At 34.3% G+C, this 14,897-nt stretch overlaps 1 protein-coding gene across 4 annotated transcripts; it reads right to left on the reverse strand.

Moving 5' to 3' along the window:
* Nucleotides 1-959: 959 nt before the first annotated feature.
* LOC122001482 (DNA polymerase kappa-like) lies at nucleotides 960-13,181 on the reverse strand. Of its 4 annotated transcripts, none has more exons than XM_042556246.1 (14): nucleotides 13,035-13,181; nucleotides 11,594-11,766; nucleotides 8,838-9,011; nucleotides 8,630-8,753; nucleotides 8,453-8,523; nucleotides 8,272-8,358; nucleotides 7,358-7,453; nucleotides 6,739-6,859; nucleotides 4,297-4,425; nucleotides 3,338-3,429; nucleotides 3,023-3,134; nucleotides 1,602-1,903; nucleotides 1,319-1,524; nucleotides 960-1,194 (listed from the first exon to the last, which is right to left on the reverse strand). In XM_042556246.1, exons 1-14 carry the CDS (start codon nucleotides 13,102-13,104, stop codon nucleotides 1,083-1,085), a joined length of 1,869 nt encoding a protein of 622 aa, XP_042412180.1. In that variant the 5' UTR covers nucleotides 13,105-13,181; the 3' UTR covers nucleotides 960-1,082. The 4 variants fall into 4 exon arrangements, with proteins under 4 accessions (XP_042412180.1, XP_042412179.1, XP_042412181.1 ...); XM_042556245.1 differs by having other exon boundaries at nucleotides 8,453-8,553; XM_042556247.1 differs by lacking the exon at nucleotides 4,297-4,425 and having other exon boundaries at nucleotides 8,453-8,553.
* Between the last annotated feature and the right edge of the window lie 1,716 nt (nucleotides 13,182-14,897).

Here is a 14,897-nt window from a genome sequence, read left to right on the forward strand (position 1 = left end):
GAAAGTAAGACAGAGAGTATAAAAGTGCATGGATAAAGCATGCATAAAATATGTAAATGTGCGTCAAAACATGCTAAACAGGTATATATAATCTACACACATCAGGGACCTCACCGGATTCCATTTTAATTTTTTTAATTATTTACTTTATCATCCCTAATTTTTTAAGTCAAATTTTCTTATCACCCCGGGGTTAAATTCTACCATCAGTCACTATTAGCCTGGGTTCTTTTTTTAGCCCTAATAGAGTTCAATTTCTAGCTCTACCATTGACCAACTTCCCCGACTAGATACATGCAGATAAATTACAGGGGTATTTTGCCCTAGCTCAATGGTGTGTGTGTGTAGTGATGTGTTGCCCACCCAGTACGCGACAGAGTGCGCCTCACCATGTGGCAGGTGCCCCCACGTGGGTGACTCACTCTTAGTCACGAACGACATCACGTATACGAGATGGGCAACATATCACCCATGTGTATATATATACACATTTGGTTTGTAGAATATATTGTGATAAGTAGATAATAAAAGAGGTTAATATTTGCCCCGGGTAATGGTATAGTGACATGACATCTTCATAATTTCTCAAGCAATACTATAGTAACATGACATCTTCTCAGTTTCTCAAACATCTAATAATCAAATCTCAACTTCAATAAATTAACAAATGAATTTTCTTTAACATGCAATTAACTTAAAAATGTTGATGGATAGACCACCAACTACTACCACCATCAGTTGACCTAAGAACGCTAGACTATTACTATCCTATAATAGTTTTACAAAATTTAAGCCTGTTTAAATTGATCGATCAATCTAATCTTAATCTAATGCATCTAATTCACACAACCAACCTGTCGATCTGATTCCAATATGGCAACCAACACTTCTAGATGGAGTATATAGAGCTTTTGACTATGTACTACATGGCGGCACAAAAACCATAAAATATGAAGAAATTTGGTCAAAATTTTAAAATCCACTGAATTAACTAAAGTAAATGGTAACCAATTTATTATCACGTCAGTAATCACACCTAACATGAGGACACTTTGATACATTTATATACATCTGTCAAATAATTACGTCTTCTTGAAGAACGCATCAATAGGGATATATTTTGCTTGTTTCCCAGATGATGACTTCTGCTTCTTTGTGCTACTCTTTTCGAGGGGAGAAGAGAAGGTTAAAGATCTGAGAAAAGAAATCAGTTCGTCAGAAGCCAGCCAAAAATAACATGCTATTAATTATTATACACATGAAAAAATACTATTATGTTCATGTGAGATGGGTTAAATTGGGAAATCAAATCTGTCACCTGCACTCTTCCTTCTGAAGCATCTGTGCAAGATGATAATCCAGATGTTCTTGTCTCTCCTCAATAAAGTTTGTGGGAATTTCAATCCCACAAACAGAACAGATGTAATCATCGATCCAAAAAGGCCGGGATGAGTCACGAGATGATGCAGCCCTTTTGCGATCAGAGAAGTTGACGATATTGGTCATATCCTCTTTTCCTTTACACTGGATATGAAATCAACCTTCTGATCAAATAAAAAGTATAATAGCGGCATTATGCTAAAGATCAAACAGCACATCACCTTGCTTTGACACTCCTTGTTAGAATATTCTGCTTGAATTTCTGAACTTGTGACAATGCCTTCATTTGAAACAAACAGTTGATTGGACTCGAGTATGTCATTCAATTCACATTGAAAACCATGGCTTTCATTAGTCGAGGAACTCGTCCCGCCACCCATTATCTGAACATCACTGGAGTTTAAATGGACAGAATTAATGATGCTTGGTATACTCTCAGAGATGTGCAGAAAGCTTGTCAGAGTCTTTTGCGTAGGACCGAGAGGATTATGATTATCGTCATGGAAATGTGACAACCGTAGGCCTGTTACAATCATGAGGCCCAGAACAATGAAAAAGAAATAATCAGAACATGGAAGGAAGGCTTTCTATATGCTATAAGAAAGATTAGAGGAACATGCCAATTTAAGAATGCTTTAGTGAGACATGCTTAACAAATGCAAGATTGAACTCTCTAAGAATAGGCCTGGTAATAGAAAAATCGGCTTTTTACTAAAAGGAACGGCCACGTTTCCTTATTTACCAAAAGAAACACCCTAATTTTAAAACTACCAAAAAGAGCACAAAAAACAGTGTTATTCCCTTCCTACTCCTCCCACCAACCTCCTAAATGTCACAATGTTTTTCAATGCATGGGCCTAATATGGAAAAATATCAAGTCCACCGTGGACCTGATATGAGATCATATCAGGTACATAGGTGGGCTTGATATAGGAATATATCAGACCCTTTTTAATCTGGAGAGAGAGGATGCAATAGAAAACGGCGAGAAAGAGAGGGGATTTAGGAGGTTGGAGGGAGGGGTAAGAAGGGAATAACACTATTTTGGTGCTCTTTTTGATAGTTTTAAAACTAAGGTGCTCTTTTGGATAAATAAAAAAACGTGGCCGCTCCTTTTGGTAAAAAACCGTAGAAAAATTGAGCATGGGCAGTGAAGCTACTTTCATGCATTTTAAGAGGAAAAAGTATTGTACTAATCACTGCCACCATAGATTATCCACTCAGGTATTACCAGATTTCTAATGACAATTATTAGTATAGGATCCAGGTAAGTTCACTTAGTTTCGTTCAAATTTCATTTAACAGGGCCTACTAAAACACTAATATAAACTAGCACAAGCGTTTAGAGCCTTGCTGAAAATTAATTCCAATTTGTGTTACACATAATTAACTAAGTGGTATTTTTCAAGTAGACTAAGCTAGAGAGAAGCTGATCTCATCCAAGCTTAAATGCCACATCTTGGAATACTGCTAAATCATCAGGCAGTTGGGAAATACGTTTTAAGTCAATTATCTCTGTTAAGCAAATTTTCATCTTGTTGAATAAACGACGCAAAAACAATGATAGGTAGGAAATATGATTCTTCTTCATGACTTCAAAACAAGGATTGAGAATTATGAAGCTTACAAATGTTTTACATACCCAACAACCTTAATCGAACAGGAAGTTCTGCCTTCAGCAACTTGGAAGCATATATCAAAATATCTTCTTTTGAATTTACATATTTCTGCAATGAAATTGCTCTTGTCCGAACCTGGAACCAAAAAACAAAAACCACGACACTGTAAGAAAAAGGAAACTTAAGATAGCATAATATTCTCTGTGATAATCTACTTTTGGGGTTCTCATAAGCATTTCTAGCACCTAAAATGGAAAATGTTTGCTTAGAAGAAGCAAAATTTGCAGAACTATTTCTACAAATTAATAACAAGAAACAAAAAACGATTTGCTAAGAACCTCAAATGATGCAGTCTTCAATTTAAGGGTCAGATTCCGTCCAAGAAGACCCTCCTTCTGCATGTCATTTGATAATGTTTCAGCAAGATCAACTGCAAAATAAAGAAATGACAAATTAAGGAGACTAGCATTTCCAGATAAAAATGAAACTAGAAAGTGATAAAACAAAAGGTTAGCAAAGTATGTTCAGTAACAGATTGAACTACAAAGTATTACAAATCTAGAATAAATAGATAAAAATAAGCACTACTAAAGGTGTAGATTGTAAAATCATTTTCTAAAACTACAATTTTACTCCAGTAAGATTAGCACGCATCTGATACCAGTGTAATTGTGTTACTTAAATGAGTGCTCTTGTATATCCTTTTCCATCTGCTGCCTAAAATTATAAAATTACAATTGAGGAATGAGAAGTATTTCTACATATTTATTTCCTTATACTAAACCAATCAACTTGAGGCATTTAAATACTTATCCCTTGCACAGTTTTTCTCATTATTTACAACAAAGTTGTCCCATACAACAGCCGTGGAAGCAACCTAATAAAATTTCTGCCTAATTCATCCTTGTTGGTTCCCAATTCCTTAAGCCCAGAGGTATCAAGAGTGAACCAAATAGGAAACTATACCTAATGATCATGCCTTGGGATTCATTTGCAGTGACATCAGTCATAAATTTGTTTGATGTTAAGACACATTTGATATACTCACATAACAGCCAGAGAGCAACCTATCAAAAGTTCAGCCTAATTCATCCTTGCCACATTCATAATCCCTTCAGAAGTCCAGAGATATCAAGGGTTAACCAAACACAAAACCAAATCAAGGAGCATGGACCATAGCACAGTACTTAGAATAGACATGTTTTAAATGTCTGGGTTTATATCTAGCATATTCACTTTGACCATAGCAATCTGGAATTAGAGGAAAAGGAGCAAGTTTGACCAAAATGATCATTACCCAATTTCTGGAACAGCAATGATTCATCATCAGTGGCCACAAATGTCCTCTCACTACTAATGCTCTTCCGCATCTTTTGATGAGGAGCATCTGTTCCTCCTATACCCAGTCCAACACAAAGAAAAAAGTCTACAAACAGCATAGATTTTATCAACTAGTTGGCACATCATCGGGACAAAGATGAAATTGTGATAAATTATAGAAAGACAGAACACAAAAAGAAGGTAAATATCACTTACTTTTTTCTCCTAGTATAAAATAGTTCTACGAAAAAACTAAACAGAAATTCAAATAAATAAAATGAACCTATAGAAGATTTCTAGTCATGTGATGTTTGCATAATTGTTATATAGCTTATAGGTTTCATTTAAAAATTAACAATTGCTGAGAAAATGACAATCTTAATAATTCTTTGTTATACTATAAAAAAATCAATAAAGTAAATCGCCAATCAACCTTTAATATTAAATAGTAATATTCATATTCTACTATTTTTTCACATTCTTGCAAAAATACTTTTTTCTTAAGTCTACCATAATGAGTCAAGTGCTCAGCTAACAAGCTGAGACAAATAGGAATTTGTTGCTAAACAATACTTCTTATTTCTCTTTTTACGGTCTTGTATGAATAGCACCAGAAGAGCTAGAATGTATTATTCTAAGGTTGTCTTTGGTAAACATAAATAAAATGAAAAGGAATCAAAACAAAAACTAGAATGGAACAGAAAGCAACGATTGTTCCATTCCATTTTTTATTTGGTTGCAATAATAAAATGACATGACAAATGCAATGCTTTAACCTATATTGAACTCTTCTCTTCTTCTAAATCATCTGATCATTTTAACTTACATGATCTATCTAATGTCTTTTAGGGCGTTCAATCAATCTAATTTGTTCAAAGCAACAAGCCTATGTGGCTCGCTTGATCCAACAATCTCGTTTCATCTGCCCAACCCAATTGATCCTCTTGGCCTACCCAACACAATTAGTTCGCCTAACCTGCCCTACCATATTAGCTAGCTAGGGTGGCTTAGTCCACTCAGCAAGTCCAATTTACTTGGTGGACCTGTCTGCACAATTTGATCGACATAATTGGCTGCTGGACCTGACCTACCCGCTCAGCTCGATAGGTCCATGTTGTCCGCCTGGTCAATCAGCCCACTGAATCCAATTGATCTGTTCATCAGTCCTAAACTCCTAATAGACCACTAAGATTGATTGATTCACTTGACCCGACCAATTCACCCAACCAACTCAACTCAATAGGTCTACCTGACCTATCTTTTCGGCTAGACAAGTTTGCTTGATTGCTCGTCTGACCGTCCTACCCAGCTTCCACAAGCCAACCAACCTACTTGGCTTGGCCAATGTATTTGGTATGGTTGTCAGACCAACCCGATCAACACAACTGTCCTAGTTACCCGTTTACCCAACCAATCCACCCAAACATGAGTAGCTTGCCATGCTCACCCGGCCACCTAGCCCAACTGAATTGCTTTATATATTTGGTTCGCTCATATTATTTATTAGTTATAATTTTGAGATGATAATTTGTTAATACATGTTATATTTAATATAGATGTCATAAGGATTATCCTCCAAAGAGTGGAACGGATTTAGTTATTCATTGAAATGGATTACTCTACCCAAATTATACATCTTAAATAGATTTAGCCCACCTAGCCCAACTGAATTGCTTTATATATTTGGTTCGCTCATATTATTTATTAGTTATAATTTTGAGATGATAATTTGTTAATAAATGTTATATTTAATATAGATGTCATAAGGATTATCCTCCAAAGAGTGGAATGGATTTAGTTATTCATTGAAATGGATTGCTCTACCCAAATTATACATCTAAAATAGAATTAGCCCTCGAGGCAATGGTGTAGCAGCAGAGCGTCTTCTCAGTTTCTCATGCATCTAAGAATCGAATCTCAGTTTCGGCGAATTAAGGAATGAATTTCTCTTAATAGATGGTTGACCTAAGAATGTTGGGCTAATGAACCGCCCGCTGCGAGGACTTTACCTTGGTGGCCGGTGGAAAATTTCCGTGAGACCGGGCTAGTCACCCCAGGATTAGTCGACGCAAGCTGAATACTTGTTATCAACTAAAAAAAATATGAAGAAATGAACCATTTTAAATTTGCCACATGAAGAAATGAACTATTCTGATTCCATTCAGTTTATGTGTACCAAATGCACTAGTATTGTAAGAATAATTTCATAATCACAAACTAAGGACCCAATTCAATTCATATAAAATATACTCTACATATTATACCCATAGATATAAATAACAGAACAATTCACAATCACAAATCAAAGATCTAATTCTGTTCGTGCAATGTTTTTTTTAAGCAAAAATTCAAATGAAATGCTCATTGTACATTAACATTGTACACTAAGATATAGATAATTAATACCTAAAATACCAACCAGTTGAACAATGAGAAAATAATGCATGTAAGAGAGCTCCCTTTTGCAATATTTCAGTGCACGTACTAATTCCAAGTACTTCTCTTAATATTTGTTCAGTCACCTTACCAATACCACCTACCTGCATGAACAATTAAGACTATTGAAGAGCTAGATTATTACAGGAGAACTAAAAATTACTCAATAAAAACATCAGATTCATTGAAAAGTAAAAAAAAAAATTGCTGATAGCAGATTGTGATGGCAGATTCAATGTTCCAACCACGTTACCTTACCAACATAACAAATGGAGTAGAAGTCGTCAAACCAAAATAATTAATGAAATTATCTCACTGTGTTTTAATAAAGACATGCACTATTGAATGAATACTGCCAGCAGTAGATATACTTTGGAAGTGACAAGTAAATTAAGAAAGAATAAGATTGTTAATTACAATTAAGAACAAGTTAGCATATGAATGGCACTCAAAAAAGAGAACTTCAATGTTATTTGGCTACAAAAATATTTCACAAAATACTAATTAATACCAAATTGTGTAAATGAATAAAAAGAAGACAGAGAGAGGCTGGGACAACTAATATAAAACCTACTGAACATGTCTTGTAAGATAGCACATACCTTTCTTATAGGAAGTGATGATATAAAAGTCATTACAGCATCTCGATCGTTTGGCAAAATAAACTGCCCATTAGGTTTGTTGATGTCTGAGCAAACCTAACAAAATACAGAAGAAAAAAAAGGGAAACAGAAGATATCATTCAATAAATACTTTCATTTTGTATGTATTAGACAAGTCGAAAACATAAGAGTTGAGTTAAAGGGGCCGGTTGAGAGACCAAATAAAACTCTAGTAATCTAGTTAACATAAAACTAAAAGGATGATTTAATAGAGCTTTAAAAGCTACTGGTATATTCCAGTATAGTGCAATAAGATCCGTGTAACCAATCTCAACCAATTGGAACTCGAACTACTTGATGATGATAATAGTCTTACATAGAGTTTAATTACAGGATAAAACCTATGTACACAGCACCAAATAGTTGGAGTTGACAGCGTGTTTCTATACTACAACCAAATGAAATAAAGTAGAATAGATTGTTCTCAAAACAAGTTGGAGGACATGGCCGACATATTAATGTTAACTACAACTAATCTATGATGATGAATGTAGAAAGTGAAACTAAAATGGTCCGTGTAGGGAGGTCCACAAACTGATACAAAATGAACAGAGAAATTCAATAAGTCAATCTAGAAAAGTATTATAGCAAAGAATTGAGTTGATGAATTGCCGAAAGATGGACAGTTAAAAGATGAAAGAAATTTTGTAAAGGACCTTCCATTGGGAGAACAAATGAAATGTAACTATGAACAAGATGGTTGAAGAGGACACAGAACAAGAACACGCAACAGCAAGTGACTGCTGAATTTGTCAATGTTGGACATCGCAGAACGTCAAGTATTGAACATAGTACACAAACAGCCAACTTTTTGAGGTTAGCTGTACAAAATGATGTTAAATTAAGAAAAATACCTTTGCAAGCATGCGGTTTGGCGCCACACCAACACTACAAGTAAGACCAGTTTCTTGATAAATAGTATTTCTTAGTTCAGCAGCAACCTTTGTAGAGATGATAAAAAAAGATGACTGAGTTTTTAATAACAAAATTTTAGTGCATAGAGATTAACGAAAACAAGACTATAGTACATCTTACTTCTTCAGAGCTAATGCTTCTTTGTTTGCATATCTCAGTTATCTCGAGGTATGCCTCATCCAAGCTAGTAGCTATATAATCAGGATCATATTTACTAAAAACTGAATAAAAAGACTTGTTACAAATTAGACAAGTTTCAAATATATGAAGTGGTTCTTAATTAAAACACCAACACACCATTCCTTGTCTTTTCACTGTAGTATGTGTACTTTCCAAAATTTGTAGGAACAAATATCAATTCTGGACACAATTTACGTGCAATAAATCCTGGCATTGCAGCACGGACTCCATATTTCCGAGCCTAAAGAAGAAAATAACACAAATTCACAAAACCTCTCCAGTTACTAAAAAAATTGACAGCAAGGGCATGTACTGACAAAGGTACCTCATAACTCGCAGTGCATATCATGGACATACCACCGACAGCCAATGGTTTGCCTTTTAATAATGGGTTCTCCAATGTCTCAACAGCAGCATAGAAAGCATCCATGTCAGTGTGCAACCATATCTTTGAAAGGTCACGTGAACCATCTAACTCCAAAATTCTTTTATTAACAATCTGAAATATTTCATAGTATATAAAATACCAAAAAAATATCTTAACTAGTTGATAAATGCAAATACAATTGACAATAAGACATCTGCTTATGGTTCTGATTGTGGAAAGCCTGAATTCTTAGGGATTAACACAGTGTTGGACCCATATAGGTTGTAAAGAATACTTGAACTTGATTTATATTACATGTGACTATTTACTATGAGAAGCAGATAGTCTACTTTATCTCTACTAGATAAGGTAGACTACATAGTTATTTTATCACAGAACAATATAGAGAAATTAGGTAATGCAACATAAATCAAATGGAAATCATTGGTTAATGTGTTTCAGTTAAAAGCAAATTTTTTTGTCAATGAAAAATTAGAGTTGCACGTCTATGTATTTTGTAGCATATTCAATCTGCAAACTTCTCTAGCAAAGAATCTGTCAAAACCAAAAACTACTTGGTGTATCCACATGAAAATAAACAAGAATTTAATTGGTATTGTTAAAAACATAACTGATCCGGTGGTAAGGATCGGGGGCCCACATAGGAAGGGGTCAACGACACGGGAGAGTCAAAGTCCCGCCTGCGTGAGGGGAGGAAGTCGTCTGGCCGACCGGCCGGAGTAGATCCCGGGCTAGCACAAAAACAGCTCGACCTCGGGTCGAGCTTCCGACGCTCACAAGCTCCCTTATAGAGGAACCGCTATGCCGAGTGGCCAATCTGCTCGGCCAAACTGCAGAACAAATAGCTTGTACCGCATCCGAGTATGTGACCGAGCGGCCTTCTCGCCCGGTCCGAGGTGCATGCATACCCGAACGCCCTGGAGGTCGAGCGACTAGCCCGTCCGGCCCAATTAGAGACAAAAGGCTTAGAAGAGGACAAAGGGGGCAGCTAGTGATATCATTCTCGAGACACCTGCCGCCGACAAACAGTATGGTCGACGGCCGGGCTGTACCGAGGATCGTACGAAGGAAGTTTCCACTGCCATGGAAGAGATATGCTTGGACAGTTGCGGTATGGCGTCAGGCACGCTTTTCTGACACAGCCATTCTGAGGTATGCTTTGAGGAGCGTGCACGCCTCGGGAAGCGTGCACGCGCCTCTATGGGGTCCTATATAAGGACCTCCCGACTTCGGCAGAGATATGATTTTTCTCCTCATCTACTGTAGCCACAGTCTCTCTATTCTGCCTCTGTTTCATCTCGCCATCGCCAAACTTGAGCGTCGGAGGGTCGTCGCCGGGAACCCCTTCCCGGCCCGGCTTTGTTGCAAGTTCATCGGAGGCCTACGTCACTGCGGAGATCACCCGGAGGCAGCAGAGAGCACCACATCCCCAGTTTTCATCGACTCAGCGCACGGACAGGATCAATAACAATCATATTTATGCCATTGAAGCAATGAGATTCAACAATCTTGTATAAGTCTACAGCTAGAGCGAGAGAATTCTATTTAGTCACTGTCATATCAACACTGCAGCAATAAACCATGTGCATACATATATTGTGATAGTTTTACCGTCACCTTTTATAGGCCAAAGATAATGATTTCTACATGACTGGACTCCCTAGTCAGCAGATCATGTAACTATCGAATCACATGCAATAATTAAAAGATATCCTACAACATTTGGAAGGCCAAGGTCCAAGACACTGAGTTTGATTGGCAAAACATGTGGTAAATGGACATGTATTAAGGTCGGGCTTGATGAATGCGTGGGAGGGTTGAAAAAATTGAGGTTGGATTGGTTGATCACCTAAAATGGTCAGCATGATTCTAGGTTGATTTGGTCCGATAACAAAATGATAAGTAATTTAACATTAATGGGAGTAAAACCAAGGTTTAAAGTGTGTTCTGGTGCTCAACCAGTATGAAATGGTTTTGTTACCATACTACCATCACCCGCTACCTCAACCCATCCATATTGTTTTCCCTCCATTATGCATGCCTCTTACCACTACCAACTTCCAACTTCGGACTCTCAACAATCACCTAGGAATGGGTTGAACTGCAAAACCATCCACTTGCCTCCCCACTTCTTCTCATCAATGCTCTCTAGTATCCAACACCAACCAAGTACACGTCTTGTACTCATTTCATGTTGCTTCTTTGTCTCAGTTGCTACGGGCAAAAACAAGGCTACTTTTGCCTTCAGACATCTTGGTTACAACCAACACACGCAGCTGCCACAATTCGCTTGTGTTGATTCTATGATGGTTTCAGTGGGTCAACAAAACGAATATTTCATCCATGTCAACCAAGAAATCATGCATGTCTTTTGAGATTTTGTTGCCATATTAACTGTCCATTGCATGTTTTGGACATTGAACAAGTAAACTATCTTCCTTCGCCTTTTGCAAATATAGATAACACAAAAAATTGGTTCTTGATAAACTACAACATAAGCAAAGTTTATGCTACTTCACAAAACATCTATAGGTAAATTAGTTAGCGTGAACATTTCAGTGTAGAGAACATTGTTGACAGCATAGCAATGTTTGCAGTATCATCTAATTCAAGCATAAAAACCTCAATATAAACAGGAATCAAATATCAAAGAAAACAAAGGCCCACAAAGTAAATGACTAATCAATGCCTACCATTTGGAAATGTGAAATATCCTTCTCTGTAAGTTTTGCACGTTGCGCACACAAGCTTTCAATTTTCTGTTTAATGAATGCCTCTTTTCTTTTCTCATTCTCAAAATATTTTGATCCTTTGCTCATCTCATAAATTATTCTTTGTACTTTCTCTTTATCAACCCCTTCCATTCCTATAAAAAAAAACAAAAAGCCAGTGGTATTGAGGCACTAAAAAAGCAGAAAAGAAAGCTTATGTTCTAATATTGTCCTGAAAGTTCAACACCATAATTTGCAACTGAAAAAAAAAAAAAGAACAAACTCTGACTAACCTTATCTACTTCATAGATTGGTATTGTTCAATTTGTAGCTATTAGCCAACACAAATGAATAAGAAAATAAATAGTAAAGTGTTACGGATAAAAAAAAAGAAGGATACGACATAACAAGATATAGGTGTAGGGTTGTAAACGAGCTAAGCCGAGCCGAGCATAGCAAGCTTGGCTTGGTTTATTTTTTATGCGCTTGAGCTTGTTTGAACCTTGGTTTAAGTTTAGTTCGTTTAGATGTTATCAAGCTCTCAATTCAAGCTTGGCTTGAACTTGGTTCGTTTAGATGTTATCGAGCTCTCAATTTAAGCTTGTTTGAAATTTTTAGTTATTTGATTGATTATTGAGCTTAATAATTCAAACTTATTTGCTTATTTTATTATTTATTTAGCATATTGATAAGAGTTTTATTAATGAATATGATTCGTGAGCATTGTTCACGAACGTTAACGAGCTAAACACATATGTCTTCAAGCTTGTATGTTTAGTTTAATGAACTGTTCATGCTTGTTTGTTTAATTAATCTTGTGTATATTGAACGAACATAAACAAGATCTTACCCAGCCGAACATCAAGCTTGTTCACGAACGCTTGGTTCATTTACAACCCTATATAGGTGAGTGAAGAATAATCCTTAATGGAAAAATATATTTTTTTTTTTTTTTTGGGGGGGGGGGGTTGGAAGGCTACAGTAAAACTAAGATACAGATTTAGAAATTGCTTTAACATGACAACTTAGAATCATAGGTAGAAGTGCTGAAAATCTTAATTTCTGTTAAGAAAATTAAGAAGGTTAGGGATTTGGTATATTATTATAGTCTGTGCCCATTCTCAGCTAAGACCATTTTGTGGGAATCAGTATCCTATAGTTTTTAACATTTTTTCTAATTGAAAAAAAAAGGGGTGAAATATTTGTTCGTCTTCTAGCACAACGTATTCTCGACTTTTCTAGAAACATAGAAGATCACCCAACCATAAGGTCTTATGGGCAAGAAAAAGATTAGATACATGACAACGGTTGTTTTTCCAGCGCAAGCGAAAGGGTAGATTGAGCAAGGAGCTACCGAACTCTAAAAAAAGACAATCTCAAAAGCAAGGAACAGAGATTGAGAAGTAGAAGGTCGAAAAAACACCAGCTTTCGCGTTGGTGTAAGCAGTGTGATAGGATTGCCATGGCCGATCCCCGCCCGAGGTCTCCCCCATCTTCTACTGGAAGGAAAACTCAAACAAGCGCCGAAGCCGAGCGAGAGGGTTCAACGCACGCCAAGAGTCCCAATGTTATATATACCGTAACATCGAATCGATACGTCTCATAATATAACGCTCGATATAATGAAATAGACTTTTGCAATATCATCCGAGCTTTTTTTATATATTTTTTTAAAAAAAAAACTTCAGTAATATACTTGTAATTATCTTATTATTATATGACATATAATTAAAAAATTAATAAAAAAATTCAAATACCAACTATTTGATGATTTGAGATCGATTAGATTTAAATATAAATCACGAAAGAAAAAACACTTCAGTGAACAAACATACATATAAATTATTTAAAAAAATCACAGAAAAAAAGATGTATAAAATTGAGGTGCATTTTGTTCATTTCTTCATTTTTTTTCTGATTTCCTAACATTTTATTTTAAAATTTTTTAAGAAAATCAAAGATGTAAAAAAGATATTATAAAACATGTTTCTATTTTATAATGCTATTTTTTTGCTTTTAAAAAATTATAAATGAAAATCTGAAGAAAAAATATATATAACCAAACACAATTACACAAGCCTCTCTTGGATTGAGTTAGGCTAAGCCTTTTTTTTTTCCTAATTTCACAGAATAGATAATGAAATTCCGTAAAACAAAAAGATAGATACATAAAGAATTAGATAATCAGAGACGATAACAAATCGGATATTGTCTACTTTAATTCACTACAATCTCATTCACATATATTTTTTTCCTACTTGTCCATACTTACACATGTTAAATATAATATACATGGATAGTCATAAATTTAAATAAATCTAAATTCGATGAGAACCTGAATCATTTCTAAGATAGATTTTTTTTAAGGCCTTAGTATTTTTTTAAAAAATAAATAGTATTTTTTATAAAATATTATTAGAGACGTTTAATTTAATTAGTAAAATTAAAAAGGATAATTTATACCATAAAAAATTATTTTCACAATCGGAAGCATTATCAACTAAGTCGTACACTCACTTCTTTATTAGTAAAATTTTAAAAATAAAAAATTTTGTATGCTAAACTTTCTAGTATGATTTATTAAAAATAATATATTTATCTAATAAATATTTTTAATTAAATAAATTAAATTAAATTTTATTAATAAAATGTTAAAAATACTAATGGCAATGGTTAATAAATTATAATAATATTATTGCTATATATTTTAATTATTATCTTAAAATTTTTTATCCATCAATTTTAACTTTTGACGAAAAAATGCAATAACAAATTTGTTATGAAATTTTATACATTGAGCTGTCATTTAATCAATTTTAATTTTGATAAATTATCAATCAAATTTATTTAGTTGAAAAATTTAGTCGTTAAATGATAAAATAACAAAAAAAAGGAGTGCATAATAATTTGCAGAGCCCGAGCATAATAAACATGATATAAAAAAGATAATGTAGGAAAAGAAAGAAAAATAAAATAAAATTTATAGAGATATAATAGTGTAATATTAAATATGTTTTTAACTTTTAAAAATATTTTTATAAAAAAATATCAATTACTAATAAGTATAACAAATAAATATTTTAAATTTATAAATCAAACTTAATTTTTGTTAGTAAATTAAATTTTATTAATAAAAAATTAAAAATTCCTGATAAATTATAAAAAAAATTAACAACAAAATCTAATTTTAAAGTAAAAAATTTAATTTATCAATCAAATCTAAATTTAACGAGAAAAAAAATTAAAATGACCAAATTTAACTTTAATTTATAAAAAATTAATAAAA

Source organism: Zingiber officinale, chromosome 7A, assembly GCF_018446385.1.
Source record: "Zingiber officinale cultivar Zhangliang chromosome 7A, Zo_v1.1, whole genome shotgun sequence".
Lineage (NCBI taxonomy): Eukaryota > Viridiplantae > Streptophyta > Magnoliopsida > Zingiberales > Zingiberaceae > Zingiber > Zingiber officinale.